Genomic DNA, 21,925 nt, shown 5'->3' on the forward strand with positions numbered 1-21,925 from the left:
TTTACCTTTCCTAAAGCCAAACCGATCGTCTTATAACACTTATTCAATTTTATTTTCCATTCTTCTGTGTACGATTCTTGTCAACAGCTTGGATGCATGAGCTGTTAAGCAGATTGTGCATAATCCTCGCACTTGTCAGTTCTTGCAATCTTCGGAATTGTGTGGAATATGTTTTCCCGAAAGTCAGATGGTACTTCGCCAAGCCCACATATTCTACACACCAAAGTGAAAAGTCATTTTGTTGCCACTTCCCCCAATGGTTTCTGATGGAATATTATCTATTCCTTTTGTCTTATTTGATATTAAGTCTTCCGAAGCTCTCTTAAAGATTCTTGTTTCTGTCACGTCATCAGACAATCTCTCTTCCCCCTTCCCGCCCCTGCCTCTCCCCCCCCCCCCCCCCATTAGATGCCACCAATATATACAGTACTTTTCACCCTCTCTCTGCTAACAGTGGGATTTCCGTAGCACACTTAATCTTAACAACCTTGCATTTAATTTCACCAAAGACTGTTTTGAAACTCCTATATGCTGAGTCAGTTCTTCCGACAAACACCTCTTTTTCGATTTCTTCATATTTGCATCCAGCCATTTCGTCTTAGTTTCCCTGAACTTCCTGTTTGTTTCATTCCTGAGTGACTTGTATTGCTGAATCTTCCCGAACTTTTCTGTACTTTCTTCTTTCATCGATCAGCTCAAGCATTTCTTCTGTTACCCATGGTTTCTTCTCAGTTACCCATATTTTTTTTCATTTTCTGTGATTGCCCATTTTAGAGATGTCCATTCCTCTTCAAATGAACTGCCTGCTGAGGTATTCCTTAACGCAGAATCTATAGCATTAGAGAACGTCAAGCGTATCTCTTCATTCCTCAGTACTTCCGTATCCCACTTTCTTGCGCATTGATTCTTCCTGACTAGTCTCTTAAAGTTCAACCTACGCTTCATCACCACTAAATTCTGATCTGAGTCTATATCTGCTCCCGGCTATGCCTTAAAATCCAATATCTGGTTTCGGAATCACTACCTGACTATGACGTACTCTAACTCAAATCTTACCGTATCTCCCAGCCTTTTGTAAGCATACTTCCTCCTCTTGTGATTCTTGGACAGAATATTCGCTATTACTAATTCAAATTTATTACAGAACTCCATTAGTCTTTGCCCCATGTCATTCCAGGTGATAAGCCCATATCATCTGGTAACTATATTTTCGATGTTTCCCGTACTACCACAATTATTAGATTATAATCCCACTGCACACACTGAATCACCCGCACAATATCTTCCTCACACGCCTTATCTATCTCGTCATATTTTGCATCTGACGTTGGAATGTGTATCTGAACTGTCGTTGTCGGCGACGGTTTGCTGTAGATTCTGATGAGAACAATCCTGTCATTGAACTGTTGAAATTAACTCCCTCTCTGCCATACTTTAGTTCTCATAACGAATCCTACTCTCGTTACACAATTCTCTACTGCTATTTATGTTACACTATATTCGTCTAATCAGAAATCTTTATTTTCTTTCCATTTCACTGCACTGGCCCACAATACATCTATAAGGGCTTGCTGAAAGTAATGCTCTCGAATTTTTTGTGTGAAAACTCTTCATGCTTTTTACATAATATTTAAGTCATTAACATTATGGGACTTAATTCTTCATTTATATATATGTATTTCTCAACGTGGTCATCCTGGTGATGAACAAATTTCTCCCAAAGATATACCACTGTATTGATGCCGTCATTATAGAATGTGTGAGTTTGATGATGGAGGCAACAACCTCGTCCCCGCTTGCCCCGCTTCATCACTCTCAAAGTGAAGTCCTCGAAGGAATTACATAAGTTTTGGAAACAGACGAAAATCCGATGGGGCTCAGTCGGGGCTGCATGTAGGATGATCGACGACAGTGGATCCAAGGCGCCGGGTTCTTGCAGATGTCGCAACTCTCGTGTGTGATTTGGCATTGTCATGCTGGAAAAGTGGGTGCTCATGTGTGGACCAACTCTTCTGCGGTTAGAAACTCGATTATAGCAAGCTCTGACACCTCTGTAGTTACGTTAGACACAGTCATGTTACACGCTACAATACGGAGACCTGTGGCGGCAGAGGGCTCAAATGTACAGACATGAACAATGAAGATTTAGAATGTTAATAATTTTTATTTTATTTAAAAAGCTATCAAAGTTTTCACACAAAAAATTCGGGGGCTTCATTTTTCAGCACGCCCTCGTACATTTAGCCTACTCATTTCCACTTTTAGATTTTCTAGTTTCACAGCCACGATCAATATTCTGACGTTCCATGCTCCTACTCGCAGAACACCACCTTTTCGTGGATTATTCAGCGTTTTTCTCAAGGTAACCTTCCACTTGGTAGGTCCTCCAGGAGATCAGAATGAGTGACTAATTCGTAATATTTCGTAAGTGGAGAGATCATCATGACACTCTTTCAATTACAGGTCACATGTAATGTGGATACATACTGAATGTCTTTATTGAAGTGGTTTCCATCGTCTTCTGCATCCCAATTCAATGATCACCGCTGATTCTTCCGCCTTTTAGAAGTAATTTCCCAACCCAAGAGCAAGAGGGTGTCATGAAACTCTGTTCTCTTCTCCGCCCTCTTCGACAAGACTGTTGGCAGGAAAGAGGTAACTGCTTATACCTTAAGCCTTCGGTCGCCATTACTGATGATTTTTATTCAAAATATAAGCAATAACTGTGTTCGAACCGTGGAGTCGGTGTTTTGGTTAGTAGTCAAAGCAAGTACCTCAAGACTACGGTATCTTTTAAACAGAACATAAACAACGTCGTTTCAATGGAGTTGTGACTATGTGGAAATGAAAGTGAATTTTAAATGTTGTCTATTGGCCTACGACCTACACCACCGATAACAGTGAAGTGACTGAAAATAAAAGTATACTCTCATACCACACCACGCTACACGGCAAAAAAGCATCCACATAACGCCACGCTAAGCTTTCTCAGGAACCATGAGGAATTACACTTTTACTAACGATGACAACAGACTTCGTCGTAAAATATGATTACAAGATAGCCCACGTCTACAGAGAAGGTCTGTCTCTCACGAGGATAGATCCCTTCAGTATACGGCGGCAAGTAGCTGCCGAGGTGGAGAGAAAGAAATAGATGACAGATTACCGCCACCCTCTGCACGGGCACGAACAACAGACTAGGCGACTCCGCTCAAGAAAGAGTTTCGTTTGAACGCCGGAGCCAGAGAACGTCACCAGAAAGAGACTACAGCTATGGAAGGAGGCAACAATCCTATCCTGGAGCTGAAAGAAGAACTTGCGTCTAGAAATAACAAATCCTTCATAACCCGGAAGCCTCTCAACGGGCTGAAGACCAGGGTCTCAAATTGTAAGTATAACGGTGCCCATTGGAGCTGCTTCGATGGGGAACCCTATGTGACTGTGGGAACGGACGAACACCTAGTGACGTGCCGAAACTTCAGCAGAAACTGCACCTTTGTAGATTTACAGCTATGCTATCTGAGTAGCTAATTATTGAACAAGACATATTTGAACTTTAAACTTTATTACAGCTGACTTGTACTGAATTTTAATGTATGTTTAATGTCTAGTGTTCTGGACATGGAAAGTAAATAAAATAAAAAAACTGAATTTGCAGCATTTGAAACTATCCACCAGCTAATAAACCGAAGGCAACAGTAAATAGACTGCTCTAATAGGTTAAGTTACGATAGATGCTGTTTTATTTTATGTCAGAGGATATAGAAGATAATTCCAGTTCCAAACAAGGTAAGTGATGACAAGTGTGAATAGTGTCGAATCATTGCTTTAACAAGCCGTGGCTGCAAAATACTGTCACGAATTATTTACAGAATAATGAAGAAACTGGTAGAAGTCGATCTCGGGGAAGATCAACTTCGATTTTAGAGAAATGTTGGTGTGGAGGTGATACTGACTCTACAGCTTGTCTTAGACTGTAGTTTAAAGAAAAGCGAACCAACGTTAATTGCTTTACCAGATTTATGGAAAGCTTTTGAAAACTTGACTGGAACACAGTATTCGTAATTCTGAAGGTAGCTGGGGTAAAACACAGAAGAGGAATTTTGTTTGCAACTTATACAGAAAACAAACGCCAATTGTAGGAGTCGAAGGTCATCAAAGGGAAGCAGTGGTTGAAAACGGCTTGAGAAAATATTATAGCCTATCCTCGATGTTATTCAGTCAGTACATAAAGCAAGTAGTAAAGGAAATCAAAGAAAAACATGAAGAAGGGATTAAAGTACAGGCCGTTTGGGAGTAGCATTACAATTCTGACAGAGATGGCAAAGGACTTGCTAAAGCAATGGAATGGAATGGATAGTGTCTTGAAAAGACGCTATAAGGTTAACATCAACGACAGTAAAGCAAAGGTAGTGGAATGTAGTGGAATTAAACCAGATGATGCTGAGGGAACGAGATTAAGAAATGAGACACTAAACGTTTTAGATGAGGACTGCTATTTGGACAGCAAAGTAATTGATGTTGGACAAAGTAAGAATATAAAATACTTATTGTCAATTGTAAGACACTCATTTCTAACAAAGGACAATTTGTTAATATTGAATATAATGTTAAGTAATAGGAAGTCTTTTCTACAAGTATTTGTCAGGGCTGTAGCCTTGCAGAGAAAAGAAGCTGGGCGATAAGCGATTGAGACAAGAGGAGAGTAGAAACTTCTGAAAATTGATGCTACAGAAGAAAGCTGAAGACTAAATGGGTAGATCACTTAGCTAAAGGAGACATATTGAATAGAATAGGAGGAGAAAGAAAACGTATGGCGCAACTTGACTGGAACAAGGTATTGATTGGTAGGACACGACTTGTGGCATCAAATAATCGTCAGTTTGGTAGTAGAAGGATGTGAAGGGAATAAAAATTTTAGAGAGAGAGAAAGACCAAGACATGACCACAGTAAGCAGGTTCGATTAGATCTGGCTGCAGCTGTTATGAAGGGGTGACGTGGGACGCACAGTATACACTTGTGTGACGAGGTGAATCAAACCAGTCACACGACTGAAGATCACAACAAGAACAACAAAAACACTATGTAGAAGTGATGTACGTTAAAGGTAAGTATTAAAAGTTTTCAGATGAAACGTGTAGTGCAATACCCGTGCGGCCTGTGAAATATATGAATTAACACTATTATGTTACAGTTGCGGCCATAAGTACAAGGATACTTCGCTCTTACTATCAGTCATACTTCTGAGAAAATTTCTCGCTGTAGCATAGAAAATGACTACATATCAGTCCAGGCTGTACAAGCCAGACAGCGATGTCTCCACATGTGGTAGTTATTCCCATCGTTCAGTGTAGAAGCAGAGGTACTGAGAGATCACGTCCTAGGACAGTCAGGCTGTGGCTTACCCCCACTCTGATGTGGCTCTTCCTGGCGACGAGGTCCTTCCTGAGGCCTTCCAGCAGCGTCGTCACAGCCTGCTTGGTGGCCGCAGCCATGGCCACCTTGCTGTTCGGTGGTGGGTTGTGTCCCCAGAGCCTGTGGAAGACGAACACTTAGTTATACAACGTGAGCTTCGATGACCGGTGTTCACATCCTTGCCGATTTTTGTTACACGCGCTTTAATCTGCGGTCTAAGCCAAATTTCTGTGCCTAACGCTTCGTGTCCCAGTTCTACGGACATCCTCAGAGTCTCAAAGAAGCAGACAGTTAATTTTCAAACTTGAACACTCTCATAAAATCGATTTCCTCAGATTCTTTAAACTTTTAAATCAATCAACTCCTTACAAGAGTCTCTGAGGTTGTCTGTAGAATTAGCATACGAAGAGTTAAGCACAAATACATAGGTTCGAACTTAAGTAGTGGCAACAATGCTGTGGAGACACTATGGAATGGAATCTACGATTGTCGCTGATAGCAAACTTTGTTGACATACCTACCTTACCTCCGAGCAAATGGACTCGCCCGTCCCACGTCACCGGCGCGCGCACAATCGAGGGAAACACAGTCACTTGTGAGCGAGCGGTCTAAAGTAACGGTGTCACTTCGTTTTCTAAACAGGAACAACGGAATTGGATCACGACTGAATGTGCCAGAGGTCGTACAGCACGACAGTGTCATCAAGGTCTTCAAGAGGCGTGCGGGGAATCGGCATTGCCGTACAGAACAGTGGTACATTGGGTAAAAGCCTTCACCGAAGATCGATAAACTGTAGCAGACATGCATCGGGCATGTTGTTGCCGCGTTAGTGGCCATACGCCCATGAAACCGGATTAGCGCATATGACTGCTTCGCATCCTGAAGGAACGTCTGGCGAAAAACTGCATCACGATGGGTTCCGCATGATTTGACGGAAATGGAGTAATGTATGCCTTACGACGCTGTTCAGACGCACTTGGGGAGCGCTATGAGCGCGAAGGAGAGGCTTTCTTACGCCGTATCGTAACACGGGATGAGACGTGGGCCACATCGTACGAACCAAAACGAAAACGCCAATCTAACGAATGGCGTCATTATGCGTCGCCGCGAAAGTCGAAAGTGCGTCAGAGCCCCAGTATGGTGAAAGTTAGGGTGATTCTCGTGTACGACTGTGATGGTGTTATCGTAACACGTTACGTTCCTCCACGGCAGACCGTCACTGCATAGTATTACTGTTCGTTTTTGGAGCATAACCTGCGACCAGCTTTGCGATAGAAGCGGCGACACTTTCTGCGCAACCCACCCAACACTTTGCACGACAAAGCGCAGGCGCATTCAGCGCAAGCTGTGGCTGCTCTGTCCAGTCCATGGGACTGGGAAGTACTGTACCATCCACCATACTCCCCGGACTTAAGATTTTGTGACTTTGATTTGATTCTGAAGATGAGGGAACCACATCGTGGCATTCGCTTCAGAACTGTTCCAGAGATTCGACAGGCAGTAGACCGCTCTTTTCGCACCATCACCACAACAGGCTCTGGTAACGGTATTCTACGCCTTCCACATCGCTGGCAACGGGTTCTACACAACGCTGATGACTACTTTGAAGGACAGTAACAGGTGCAAACATGTAACTCTTTTGTATCGGTCGTGAATAAATAGTTGCCACTATTTAAGTTCCAACCCTCTTACACGCCTTAGACTACGGTTTAATGTGCGTGTAACAGAAGTCGCCCTGGATGCAGGCACTTCCAGTTATGTTACATGGATAATTAATTTATTGAGAAATACCATACCCATACCGATGCCAACCCAATTCAAGGCTGTCAACGTCCATGACAGTTGCAGATGCAAGACGATGAGAGTAAATTCTTCTACATATATTGCTGCCTGGTGTTGGGCATCGTTTCCATTTCCCAAAAAACGAACTACAGAGAAGCAGAAATGGTAGTTCAGCCGGCTTTCTTAACAATACTGTGAGGAGCACAGGTCCTCTGATCGCACCGCCGTCATCTTGACCGAGGTATACATAGACACGAGTCCTAAGTGAACACGTAAGAAAGAATTTAACTTTGCACCTTCGCCATAGGTCATCCCCGTATGTGCAATAATAAGAGACGTCGAACAGGCATAGCGCAAGATCCCCAGAGAAACGACACACAAATACAAAGTAAAACGAACCGTATCATCGAAAAAGTTAAAGCCCCAGCACCAGACATGACCAGCGTTGAGTGCAATGGCATGCGCACGCTACGCATTGATAAGAGCACTGTGGTTCTTTCTGCTGGCAAGGACAAGGCAAATCTACCTGTGGAACACGTGTACTATAATACGAAGAAATGCAGGCTACTGGACCAAAATACGAAGGCTCTCCAGAAAATAAGTTCCGATCGGTTACGAAATGGAAACCACAGTGAAAACCAGAAAAGTATTATTTGCAACAGTTAGGTACACCTTACACCTACTTCTCTACATGGTCACCACTCCAACTTCGAGTGTTATCGTAGTGTTGTATCAACTTTCCAATATCCTCGTCATAGAAAGCAGCCGCCTGTGCTTTCGGCCAGTTATCAGCACTGGTTTGCAGCTCGTTGTCTGTGGAAAAATTTCGTCTTCATAGCCAGAGGTTCTTGTGAGCAGAGATGAAACTTAGGGGGAGCCAATTACGGACTGTATTGCGGGTGATCAAACACTTCTCATCGGAAACGCTGCAGGAGCGTCTTCATTGCCCCTGCAGTGTGCGGCCGAGAATTGGCATGAAGAAGGAACTGCTCGACAGTTGTGTTATGTGGGCTCCATGACACAGGCGAAATCTCTAATCAGGCCCTCGTACTTGGCGGGAGACGCTATTCCCTTCGCATCTTTACGTGCTCAATGTTCACTCAAAACTGGAAAGAGCGTCGCGACACGATCGACTGGCATACTAGAGACACTGCCCAACACATTGTGCAAAGCTTTACCGGATTTTCCCAGTGGTTCCCATTTCGCAGTCGGTCGGAACTTACTTTCTGGACTACTCAACGGAGCGATCCAGCAATTAGAATTATGAAAAACGCATATGAGCTTCTTAAGCAATGTTGGAAGAAAGTGTGGTCCAGAAACATTTCCATCAGCTCACCTGCTGTTTGCGTTTTGCCCAACATTTACAAAGATGGGACACCTCTCCACCTCATCGTATCCACCACCGGTTCAATGAAGAGTATCATTTTGGTCAGTTTTGACATGGTGGCGCTGTTTACGAATGTACCTATCGAAGACCCTTTGGACCGCATTTCTTCGAAAGTGAGGTGATCGAGCCATTTAGGCTTCACAACCACCAGTACTACAATCTTACCCTCGGCGTTATGATTGGAAATCCGTCAGCTCAAAGGGTTGCGAATCACTTTATAGAGAAGTTCGAGGATTTACATCATCTGAAGAACTATTTGGCATTTGGCTCAGTGGACGTGGAAACTCAACGAGATCTTGGAACATCTCAACAGCACTGACAGTAACGTCCAGTTCAGTAAGGAACCAGGAAATGACGATGCCTTGGCATTCCTCGACCATCCCGTCCGCCGAAAAAGGAAATGGATGTCTTCGCCACAGCGTCTACAGATAACCCACGCACACCAGTCGTCTGTATTAGCACGCTATCAGCCATCATCACAAGCACAGAGGCGCGCTGTGTTACCAACGTTGGTACATTACGCAATAATGACATCAGACGCAGACAAACTGCCCCACGGGCTTAGCCACCAACGCCAAGTATGCAGAAACAACAGGACAACGACCACCAGATAAATGAACTGGATTCAAGCAAGAATCACATAAGGCCATCGATGAGGAACAGGAAATGAAACTTGCTGTTTTACCGTTCTGTGACCCCGAGTCGAATAAGATAATAAACCTGCTGAAGAGACACAAGATCAAATCATCCTTCAAGCCATCGTCAAAAATACGGCAGATGCTGAAACCAGTTACAGATGTGGCAACTCTTAGAACACCTGCCGTCTACAAAACACCTCTCAGCCGTGGTCAGTCGTACGCCATACAAACAGTGTGCGCTGTAGAACAATGCAGGAAGGAGCATAAGAGGATTTATCGTCTTCGAACCCCGAAAAATCCGATTAAGCTGAACATGCTGTAGATAACAGCTACAGGGTCAAGTTTGACGGAACCTTTGTCGTGGCTCGCACTAACGGCTTCTGAACAATGTAATTAAAGAAGCCACTAGAACAGAAATCACTGACAGTACATTTAAAGGAGACGACGACCTAGAGCTAAGCGCAGCTTGGCATTCGGCGATTGCGAGGAGGAAGCTGACGCATCGACCACGTATTCAACGAACGTCCCTATATGGTGTTGCCGTGAGCACCAATGACGTCACAGCCGGTAGTTAAAGTATGTAAGGGCTTATCAACTGTTTGTCAGCAGCCACTCCAGCTGACAATGGCCAGGGTCGAAAGCGCGTGGGATGTTAACCGCTTGGCGCGACTGGAAGCCGAAGGATATTTTATTCAGGATTACCACCGCGAGACTCTGAACTGCTACAGTATTCTTGAGTCATCTGTCCGAAATATCCTAAATAAATGTACCTTTTCTATAAATTTTTTTACGAAATTCTTTGTTGAGAAAAAGGATTGTTTCCTCTGGTGAGAATCTGTCTCCATTGCTGTTCGTATTTTTGTTATTACTCTTTAAAGAGATAGTTACTAGACGATGCTCACGGTCTCCCTCCACTCATCAATAGAGGGTGAAAAGTATTTAAACCGACAAACTCTGGGAGGTTGTAGGGGACATCAAAACAAGTATTTTTCCCTAATGTCATTTTTTCCTATGAGGATTATTTAAACCGGTGGAGGCCGTATTGCCCTCTTCAGTTGTTAGAGGCCGTATTACGATCTTCAGTTGTTAGAGGGCGTATTACGCTCTTCAGTTCTAGGCAACTGCTGTCCACCAGTGTAGTAGTGCACTGTTTACTAATAGAGCGATACACCTGGAGTGAGTACACTGATATGGTTGGTACGTACTACGTAGCGCACCGCAACGGACGAGCTGCACAGCGGGTTTATCAACAACAATATCCTAATCGTCGTATCCCGCATCATACGACCTTTGCTGCTGTGTACCAACGTCTGCGTGAGACCGATTACCTGGACAGGGACGCCGTCGCACCGTAAGAACGCTTCAATTTCAGGAAGCTGTCTTGGAGCATATGGAGCAGGATCCTTCAATCACCACTCGTGCAGTTGCACGTAACATACGTACGAATCAGACGAATGTAAGAACAGTCCTTGAGAGCAGTTATTACGTTCATTTCACTTACAGCGTGTCCACAACCTGGAACCAGTTGATTATCCACCCAGAGCACAGTTTTCGCAGCGGTACCTGGAACAGGGTGAAATGCATCCTACATTTCCATCCTCTGCGTTGTTTACCGATCGTTCGGCCGTCATGGCGTCTTCAACGCGCATAATTTGCATGTTTGGAGTGAGGATAACCCACATGCCGCTGTTACTAGCGCTCATCAAGTGTCGTTCTTCGTTAATGTGTGGGTCGGTGTTGCTGGGGCCTCTTTAATTGGGCCGTATCTGCTACCTAGGCCATTAAATGGCATGCACTATTACAATTTTCTAGCCAGAGCATTGCCAGAATTGCTGGAAGACGTCCCGCTCCCTACAAGACAACGCATGTGGTTCCAACATGGCGGGGCGCCGGCACATTTCAGTCGTCGTGTGCGTCGATTCCTGGACCGACGCTTACCAGAAATGGGGACTGGCATAGGTGGTCCTGTACCATGGCCTGCTCGATCCCCAAATATGTCCCCTCTGGACTTTTTTGTGTGGAGAGAGATGCGCAACCTTGTTTACGCAACTCCTGTTGCATCAGAAGAGGATCTGGTTGCCCGGGTAGTAGCAGCAAAAGGAACTATTCAGGATACTCCTAGGGTTTTTGCCCGTGTCATACAGAACATGATCCAACGGCGTAACCTTTGTTTACGTGCCAATGGAGGCAGTTTTGAAAATCTACGGTAATTGAAATTGGGTTTGTCTTTTTGTCATAAAAAATGGAAAAGTGTTTGTTGGTTTAATTAATTTGCCGCCAGAGAAATCTTCCTCTACCGGTTTAAATACTCCTCATAGCAAAAAATGACATTGGGGAAAATATTTGTTTTGATGTCCCCTACAAACTCCCAGAGTTTGTCGGTTTAAATACTTTTTACCCTGCATTCTCATGCATTCTGTCCTCTGGTCTTCCTCTCCGTTTTATAAAAATTAAATTCAGTCATAGTTAAGTGGTAATTCTTGTGGTTTTGGGAGTCATTGCTAGGAAAACAACAGTAAAAATAACAATAGAATTTTGTTATTACATGTTAAAATCTATGGAATACAGCTAGCAGTGTATTCTAGGTCGTAAGTGAAATGTGATACAGGAGTGGGTAAATTAATGAAGTCAGTATGCAAATGGATTACGGAACACACCCGTTGATGTGGATGACGAAGCCGTCGTCGACGCCCCTTCTGATCATGTCCTGGATGGCCTCCCTGGTGCAGATGCTCAGACCCAGCACGTTCACGTCCAGCATGCGCCTCCATGACTCTGTCGATGCAGCTGCGCACATCAGAGAGTCTATCTCAGCGAACACCGAAAATATCGGCATACACATTCAAAAACATTACATATTTTTAAGCGGCTGTGTATACCCAGACTGGTATACTCTCTTCTCTCTCTATTTATCTATTCATCTATCTATCTGTGTGCGAACTAAGCATTAACAGAATTTTTTTAAAATGTAGCAACGTTACTCCACACGAAATTATACACTGAAGACCCAAAGAGATCGGTAGACTTGCCAAATATCCTGTAGGGACCCCGCGAGCATGCAGAAGAGCCGCAACACGACGTACCATGGACTCGACTAATGTATGAAGTAGTGCTGGAGGGAACTGACACCATGAATCCTGTAGGGCTGTCCATAAATCTGTAAGAGTAAGACGGCGTGATCTCTTCTGAACAACACGTTGCAAGGCATCCCATATACGCTCATGTCTGGGGAGTTTAGTGGCCAGCAGAAGCGTTGAAACTCAGAAGAGCGTTTCTGGAGCCACTTTGTGGCAGTTCTGGACGTGTTGGGTGTCGCATTGTCGCCGGACGGGGTGGCTGAGCGGTTCTAGGCGCTACAGTCTGGAACCGCGCGACCGCTACGGTCGCAGGTTCGAATCTTGCCTTGGGAATGGATGTGTGTGATGTCCTTAGGTTGGTTAGGTGTAAGTAGTTCTAAGTTCTAGGGGACTGATGACCTTAGAAGTTAAGTCCCATAGTGCTCAGAGCCATTTCAACCATTTTCGTCGCATTGTCTGTTGATATTACTCAAGACCGTCGAAATGCACAGTAGACATGAATCGATGTACGAGTAGCTGTCAGACTGGATCCTTACGCACGTGTCACCTGTCACAGTCGTATCTAGACGTATGGGGGAGCGAGGGTTCCCGTATCACTCCAACTACACACGACCTAAACCAATAGAGAGCACCAGCTTGAACAGTCCCCTGCTGACATACAGCGTCCATGCATGGATTCATGAGGTTGTCTCCATACCCGTACACGTCCAGCCGATCGATACAATATGAAACGAGATGAAACGAGACTCGTCCGACCAGGCAATAAGTTTATAATCATCAGCAGTCCCATGATGGTGTTGCGGGGGGGGGGGGGGGGGGGGGGGGCTCAGGCGAGGCATAAAGTTATGTGTCGTGCAGTCATCAGGGGTACACGTGTGGGCCTTCGGCTCCGAAAGCCCATATCGATGATGTTGCGTTGAATAATTCGCATGCTGACGTGGTTGATGGCCCAGCATTGAAATCTGCAGCAATTTGGGGGAACGGTGGCAGTTCTGTCACGTTCAACGATTCTCTTCAGTCGTCGGTGGTCCCGTTCTTGCATGATGTTTTTCCGGCCGCAGTAATGTCGGAGATTTGATGTTTTACCGGATTTATGATATTCATGGTACACTCGTGAATTGTTCGTATGGGAAAATCGGAGATCCTGTGAACCATCGCTCGTGCGCCGTCTATAACACTACGTTCAAACACACATAAATCTTGATAACCTGCCGTTGTAGCACCAGTAACAGATCTAACAACTGCGCCAGAGTTCATATCACTCTGGAGTGGACTGTGCTGTAAAAAAACTATCAGATCCAGACACACACACACACACACACACACACACACACAAAGAGAGAGAGAGAGAGAGAGAGAGAGAGCCCTGAGTGCCTGCCATCGTCACAAAGTTTGTAATTCCGGCCCAGATCACTTGAAACAAGATGTGTGTCTGGTGACTACTTCGGAAAAACATGTTAACAGATTCTTCCGTGGCTTCTTCATTCAACATATTTTTACTTATAATTGTAAAGTACAATATTGTGTATTTTCTACAGTAATAATTTATTTTGCGAACCACTTTTTGGCATTGCAAACCATCATCAGACGAACTAATTATCGTACAATATTCTTGAACAATACTGAAAAAGATTTTATACGTAGCGTGAGGAACGACCTAAGAGAAAATGTCATCATTGACACCGCAGTTATAATTTATTTATTTACACGTCAAGTTCCGTAGGACCAAATTGAGGAGCAAATCTCCAAGGTCATGGAACGTGTCAGTACATGAAATTACAACATAAAAGTAATAACAGATAAAAATAAATGTTCATGAACCTGAAAGATGTCAGTCCATAAGTTTAAGTAAACGCTATCAGCAATACAATAAGAATCAGCTTAATTTTTCAAGGAACTCCTCGACAGAATAGAAGGAGTGACCCATGAGGAAACTCTTCGGTTTCGATTTGAAAGCGCGTGGATTACTGCTAAGATTTTTGAATTCGAATGGCAGCTTATTGAAAATGGATGCAGCAGTATACTGCACACCGTTTTGCACAGGAGTTAAGGACGTCCGATCCAAATGCAGGATTGATTTCTGCCGAGTATTAACCGAGTGAAAGCTGCTTATTCTTGGGAATAAACTAATATTGGTAACAAGAAACGACAATAATGAATGTACGTATTGAGAGGCCAATGTCAAAATATCCAGACTCGTGAAAAGAGGTCGACAAGAGGTTCATAAACTCACACTACTTATTGCCCGAACCGCCCACTTCTGAGCCAAAAATATCCTTCTAGAATGGAAAGAGTTACCCCAAAACATAATAAAATACGACATAAGTGAATGAAAATAAGCGAAGTAGACTAATTTTCGTGTCGAAGTATCACTCACGTGTGATACCTTTCGAATAGTGAAAATGGCAGTATTAAGTCTTTGAAGAAGACCCTGAACGTGGGCTTTCCACGACAGTTTACTATCTATCTGAACACATAGAAATTTGAACTGTTCAGTTTCACTAATCATATGCCCGTTCTGTGAAATTAAAACGTTAGGTTTTGTTGAATTGTGTGTTAGAAACTGTAAGAATTGAGTCTTACTGTGATTTAACGTTAGTTTCTTTTCTACAAGCCATGAACTTAGGTCATGTACTGCACTATTTGAAACCGAGCCAATGTTGCACACAACGTCCTTTACTACCAAGCTAGTGTCATCAGCAAACAGAAATATTTTAGAGTTACCCGTAATTCTAGAGGGCATATCATTTATATAAATAAGGCACAGGAGTGGCCCCAACACTGATCCCTGGGACACCTCCCACTTGACAGTAGCCCACTCAGATCCCACATCACAGCCATTATCAACATTCTGATTAATGACCTTTTGCTGCCTGTTGCTAAAGTAAGAGGTGAACCAATTGTGAGCTACTCCCCGTACTCCATAATGGTCCAACTTCTGGAGCAATATTTTGTGATCAACACAATAAATTGCCTTAGTAAAATCAAACAATACCCCAAAAGTTCGAAACTTTTTGTTTAGCCCATCCAGTAACTCACAAGGAAAGGGAATATAGCATTTTCAGTTGTTAAACGACTTCTAAAGCCGATCTGTACATTTGATAGCAAATCGTATGATATAAAATGATCAATTATTCTTACATACATAGCCTTTTCAATACCTTTTGCAAACACTGATGGCATACAAATAGGCCTAAAATTATCTACATTATCCCTTTCTCCCTTTTTATAAAGCGGCTTTACTACTGAGTAATCGCTCAGGAAAGTGACCCTTCCTAAAGAAAAAATTACAAATATGGCTAAATACAGGGCTAACATGTGCAGCACAGTACTTTAATATTTGCTAGAGACTCCATCATAACCATGAGAGTCCTTAGTCTTCAGTGATTTAATTATTGAGTCAATCTCCCTCTTGTCGGTATCACAGAGGAGTATTTCAGACATCAATCTCGGAAAGGCATTTGCCAATAAAGTTATATGATCTCCTGTATAAACTAAATTTTTATTTAATTCACCAGCAATGCTCTGAAAATGATTGTTAAATACTGTACATATATTTGATTTGCAATTAAAAACGCAAAGTTAAACAGTAAATAAATATAAAGCGAACGAAACAGAAAAATATTTAATTAAACCTCCAAAATGAAAGTGTACGTGTCTAAATTACTGTTTTTGTGTGATACAATTACAGACTTACAGTTTTAGGATATTTTTCCTTTACGTGTACTGTGAAACCTTGCTTCTTGCCAAATTTCATGATTCTAGGTCAACAGGAAATATCCTACAGGTTTTGAAGTGTGAGTTTGAGAGAATAAAAATTTGTGACTTAATATCCGTGTCTTACACCGCTAAGGCTCTGTGGGCCTTAGTGTGTGACAACATTTCAAATTGATACGTGTGACTGTTCCTGAGGAAAAGGGTTTATAACGGCCACACAGACAGACGGGCAAGACAGTAGTACTACAAGGATACCGCTTTCACCGATTGACGTGTGGAACCCCAAAAACAGAACATGTGAAGTGAATAGACAGTCACAATAAAATGAATAAATAAAGGAGAAATAATGGAATAGAATGGAATAGGCAGTGTGGGGAGCAGTAGAAAACTGTGAGGATTAAGTGATGGTTGGAAGAGAGGTGTACTGAACTGTGTTGGTTGTTTAATATTAAATCAGGACTTTGGGCCAGATGCTCGTCAATTTCTAGCGCTTGGCCTTGGTTAGTTAAGTGGAGGACATGGAACAGTAACTGGTAGCTGTGGTCCTGGCTCACTACATGCTCCTCATACGTGTGAAGTCAGAATTCTGCTACCGCCGGATGCGTTTTACGGTCGGCCAGCCTAGTTGTTATGCCTCTGTCAGAATGACCAATATAAAACTTATCACAAGGGGGACCAATGACACGATATACCCGCCGTTGGCAAGTGACTGAGTCTTCTCGTTTTTACTGAAAGTATACTGGGCCCTGGGGTTCCTGTGATAATAAGAAATTGCCGGATTTGAGTGATCTGATGGCATTTTGTATTTGTCATACGTATGGGATTGCACACCACTTCATGCAAACATCGGGAGGAACAGGAGAGGAAACTCGGATGGGCACAATTTTCAGTTTTTCCCGTACAATATGTTATCATTCTAGACAGGGTTACAGCTGTTGTTTGAGGCAATAAATGTTATTGTGTCAAAATCTGCTTTGAATTCTTCTTTGTACATGGGAGCAGAGGAGAGACGGTGCGCCATTACTCGTAGGGCAAAATCTGTGTGTTCTCGTGCTACTGGGTGTTTGTAAGCAAGGAGGTGCCATTGAGTCTAAAGTCGAAAGTCTGCTATCTCTGGCTGCGTTCATGTTCATCCAGCCTAGCTGCTATGTCTCTGCCCGGTCAACCAATGTAAAACTTGAAACTTCCTGCCAGATTAAAACTGTGTGCCGGACAGAGACTGGAACTCGGGACCTTTGCCTGTCGCGGGCAAGTGCTCTACCAACTGAGCTACCCAAGCACGACTCAAGGTCCGTCCACACAGCTTTACTTCTGCCAGTACTTCCTCTACTACCTTCCAAACTTCACAGAAGCTCTCCTGCGAATCTTGCGGAACTAGCACTCCTGAAAGAAATGATATGGCGGAGACATGGCTTAGCCACAGCCTGGGGGATGTTTCCAGAATGAGATTTTCACTGTGCAGCGGAGTGTGCGCTGATATGAAACTTCCTGGCAGATTAAAACTGTGTGCCGGAACGAGACTCGAACTCGGGACTTTTGCCTTTCGCGGGCAACTGCTCTACCAACTGAACTACTGAGCTCAATGTAAAACTTACCACAAATGGGACAAGTAATTTTGTATACCCCGTTGTTGGCTAGTAATTGGGTCTTTTCGTTACTACTGAAAATATACTGGGGTGTTGTGTTCCTCCCGCAATAGGAAATTGCAGGATTTCATTGTTTTGTCAACAGTTTGTGATATCTGTCCTAGGTATGGGAGTGTTCACCATTTCCTGGAAATTCTGGAAGGAAAAGCAGAGCGAGCTTGGAAGAGAGGCATTATTTTCAATTTTTCTTTTCTGTGAATGATACGGTTATTCAAGGTAGGAGCATAGCAATTGGTTAAAGCGATAAATTTTACTGTGTCAGAGGTTCTGCTTTGAAATCTCCCTTGGACATTGGAACAAATATGGGACAGTGCGACAGTGAGTCGAAATTTGCATCTTTGTGTGTTACTGGGTATTGTGAGCAAGAAGCTATTATTTCTACATCTACATCTAAACTCTGCAAACCACCGTTGAGTACATGGCAGAGGGTACGTTCCATTGCGCCAGTTATTAGGGTTTCTTCCCGTTCCATTCACGTATGGAGCGCACTAAGAATGATTGTTTGAACGTCTCTGTGCATGCTGCAATTATTCTAATCTTATCCTCACGATCCCTATGTGAGCGACATTTAGGTGGGCGTAGTACACTCCTATAGCCATTATTTAAAGCCAGTTCTTGAAACTTTGTTAGGAGACTTTCTAAGGATTGTTAATGTCTATCTTCAAGAATCTGCCAGTTCTTCAGTATCTCTGCAACACTTTCCCACGGATCAAACAATCCTGTGACCGTTCGTGCTGCCCTTCGCAGTACAGATTCAGTACCACCTTTTAGTCCTATCTGGTAAGGGTCGCACACATTTGAGCAATATTCTAGGAACAGTCACGTGAGTGATTTGTACGCAATCTCCTATGTAGACTGATTGCGCTTCTCCAGTGTACTACCAAAAAGCGATGTCTACCACCTGCTTTACCCACGACTGAGGCTATGTGGTCATTCCATTTCATATCCCTAAAAAGTTACACACCCAGATATTTGTATGAGCTGGCCGAATTCAACAGTAACTCACCGATATTACCGTCACGGGATACTACGCTTTTTCGTTTTGTGAAGTGCACAGTTTTACATTTCTGAACGTTTAAAGCAAGTTGCCAATCTTTGCAGCATTTTGAAATCTTATCAAGATCTGACTGAATATTTATGCAGATTATCTTATACAGTACTTCTTTATAGGAGGCAGTATCGCCTGTAAAAAATCTGAGGTTACTGTTATCGTTGTCTGCAAGGTCTTTAACATACGATATAAACAGCAAAGGTTACCATACACTGCCCTGGGGCAGTGTCTGTAGTTCTGTTTTTTGTGTAATTTTTTGAAACAACGTGTTAGTGAACTGACGTCGACGGTTGGGTCTAGGAAGTTTATGGATTTATTGCCAATCTCCGCTGTGATCTGAACGTTTTTATGTTGACTAAGCTAAAAAAGAAAGTATTGTGCTGTAGTGCCTGTCGATGTAAACAGTATATCATACACGTAATATTTGCACTCAAAAGTTATTTGCTCAAGAAATATTCCATTGATATTTCAGCCAGTAGTGGACTACGAGAGGACCCCATAGGAAAACTGTACAAACAGTTAGATGGCTTATGCTTAAAGCTCTGGTGCCAAAAGTACAACGAGCATTCGTGTTGAAAAGGACACGGTAAGAAGAGCAGACAGTTTTGATTTCAGCGTGCTACTCAAAACCTCTAGCCAGAAAACCAAATCTCTTCTAGCTACTTTGGGTGCTCTTGGTTAAGAACACCACTAGATTTTTGAGGCGTATTTGGTACATGATGCTGAGACTATGCGGTCTTCGTATCGATTGTAGATACATTAATTGAATACGAAAATAAATTGTGTGATATATCTGTATGTAAAAACTGACATGATTAATGGAATATATTAAACGGCCATTGAAAAAAGTTTCATGTGGATATCCTAACCACAATTGGCTCTAGAAAGAGAAGTACAGAGAAATGATGTAAGCATGGCGACATGAAGAGAACGCTAAGCAATTTAGTGAAAAATTGGTACATGTAAGGTATTGCTGTCGTTCCGTATCATTTGAATACAGATTGGCGGTTTGGCTGATAGCAAGGAACTTTGTACATACTTGTCAGGTCTTCGTCAACCAAGACGGCGACGTTGTTGACGAGGATGTCCACTCCAGACAGGTTCTCTCTGATCCACTTGAAAACGGCCAGTATGCTCTCCTCTTTGCTGAGGTCCGCTTCCAGGGCGTACAGTTTGCCAGGGGCATCCTTCAAAGCCAGAGCCTGCACGAAAGCAGAAACCACTGTGATGAAAAAGGAACGCAGAATTTCGTTAGTTACCTGGTTACTAGAGAAAATAATATCCTCAACAAGAAGGCTGAGCAATTGCATGTGACATATCTTTCTCTTCCTTTGGCCTCTGAACTGATTCACCCCGTCATTTACAAAGGAGCCTACAGTGTAACGTGGACACCGAACCACGGTGCTATTCGTAATTTTTCGCGAGTTCAAATCATAGTGGGACATCAGAGAAGTGTCACGAAACGTATCAAATTCTAGAATTGGACGGAGGATATCAGGATTTTTGGTGTTAGTATAAAGATCGGGTGGTTTCGAAGTAACCAACCTGCATTCTCCAGAATAGGTTTAGCGAAGCCATCCGAAACTTAAGTCGAACTGGCTTGATTTAGATCTGTGCTCTGTTTTCCAACATATCAAATGTTCAAATGTGTGTGAAATCTTATGGGACTTAACTGCTAAGGTCATCAGTCCCTAAGCTTACACACTACTTAATCTAAATTATCCATGCCCGAGGGAGGACTCGAACCTCCGCCGGAACCAGCCGCACAGTTCATGACTGCAGCGCCTGAGACCGCTCGGCTAATCCCGCGCGGCCCCACATATCACTTCAGAGCTTTGAACACTGGATCATCACTCTACGTTGAATACAGGTGACAGACTGACTTGCTACATTAGTGCCAATGCCTTTAAACACTGCTAATCACCTGAGGTCATGAAAAACCCTCCATTTTGTTAAAGGGACAAAAAAATGGCTCTGAGCACTATGGGACTTAACATCTGTGGTCATCAGTCCCCTAGAACTTAGAACTACTTAAACCTAACTAACCTAAGGACATCACACACATCCATGCCCGAGGCAGGATTCGAACCTGCGACTGTAGCGGTCGCACGGTTCCGGACTGAGCGCCTTAACCGCGAGACCACCGCGGCCGGCGTTAAAGGGACATTGTATGTTCTCTGCCGCCAATGTTAAATTATCGAATTTTGTGACCCATTATCCTGGAAACTTTTTAAGACACCAACTTCCAATTTTCCATTATTATTGAATGCACCTTTCTAGATACACTGAACTAAAATTATTACTAAAATGTGGGGCACGTTATCTTTTTTTCAAATACTCAATTTTTGACAGAATTTTGTAAGTAAATGAACATAAAAACAAAACAACTAAGGATATTTTATTTTTTATAGTTCCATATATGTTGAATCTCACACTCGGCATGCTGTGAAAATTTCATGTCTCTACTATCAGTACTTTTTCAGAAAATGCATGATTTATTGCATAAAATGTAGTTAAGAGATATTGAGGTTTAAAACTTTTTATTTCAAATTCTTATACAGACTCACATTTCTGCGTCTTTTATGCACTAGAATTGCCCTGGCTCATAGTCTGTATTTTCGTCAGCGTCACAACAGCCCAGTGCTTGCCTCCTCCTTTCCTTTCTCGCTTCTTTTGTCATTTGCTGAGCAGCTAACTCTGCTTCACGTACACGAAGCTCATCCAGTTCCCGCAGTCCTTTAGCTGTGTTCTGTCCAAATTTTACCCCTAACTTCTCCAGAACCTTAAGTCTTTCATAGTCCCCACCATTAAAAGTTATTACAGCATCAGACACTGCGAACTTTAGAGTCATAAGGCCAACAATTACATTTTTACGTACACGGCTCCACACAACATTATTGACGGACTCATTCACGTTCTGGGTCTTCCCACGTAAAAACTTCTTTAGTAGCTCAGGTTTTGCTACATCTCTGCAAATAGGTTTGATTGCCTCCATAACCGTCAAAGGAAGAGAGTGTTTCTGTGTAAATTCATGCAGGGTGCCAGAAAAGTCAGCTTGCCTATATTTACACCAAGTGTTTGGTGCAGGTGGACTCAAAGCATGACATGACTTTTCATTGGCTGATATTCGACGAAAGAAAGTGCTCCACACAGCTCGTTTCATCTTCTCAAAATTTTCACAATTATCTCTAATGGCCTTCCCATAATATTC

The 21,925-nt window shown here is 43.0% G+C and overlaps 1 protein-coding gene across 1 annotated transcript in view; it reads right to left on the minus strand.

Annotated features, from left to right (window-relative positions):
* The window catches only part of LOC124545269 (dehydrogenase/reductase SDR family member 11-like), a 43,764-nt gene that overhangs the window by 3,213 nt on the left and 18,626 nt on the right, over positions 1 to 21,925 (minus strand). Inside the window, exons 2-4 of the mRNA XM_047124150.1 lie at positions 19,754 to 19,916; positions 11,881 to 12,010; positions 5,407 to 5,536 (exon numbers count right to left, since the gene is read on the minus strand). Of these exons, the coding sequence (XP_046980106.1) occupies positions 5,407 to 5,536; positions 11,881 to 12,010; positions 19,754 to 19,916 (423 nt within the window). The remainder of the gene's footprint in view (positions 1 to 5,406; positions 5,537 to 11,880; positions 12,011 to 19,753; positions 19,917 to 21,925) is intronic.

This window comes from Schistocerca americana, chromosome 8, assembly GCF_021461395.2.
Source record: "Schistocerca americana isolate TAMUIC-IGC-003095 chromosome 8, iqSchAmer2.1, whole genome shotgun sequence".
Taxonomy (NCBI): Eukaryota; Metazoa; Arthropoda; class Insecta; order Orthoptera; family Acrididae; genus Schistocerca; species Schistocerca americana.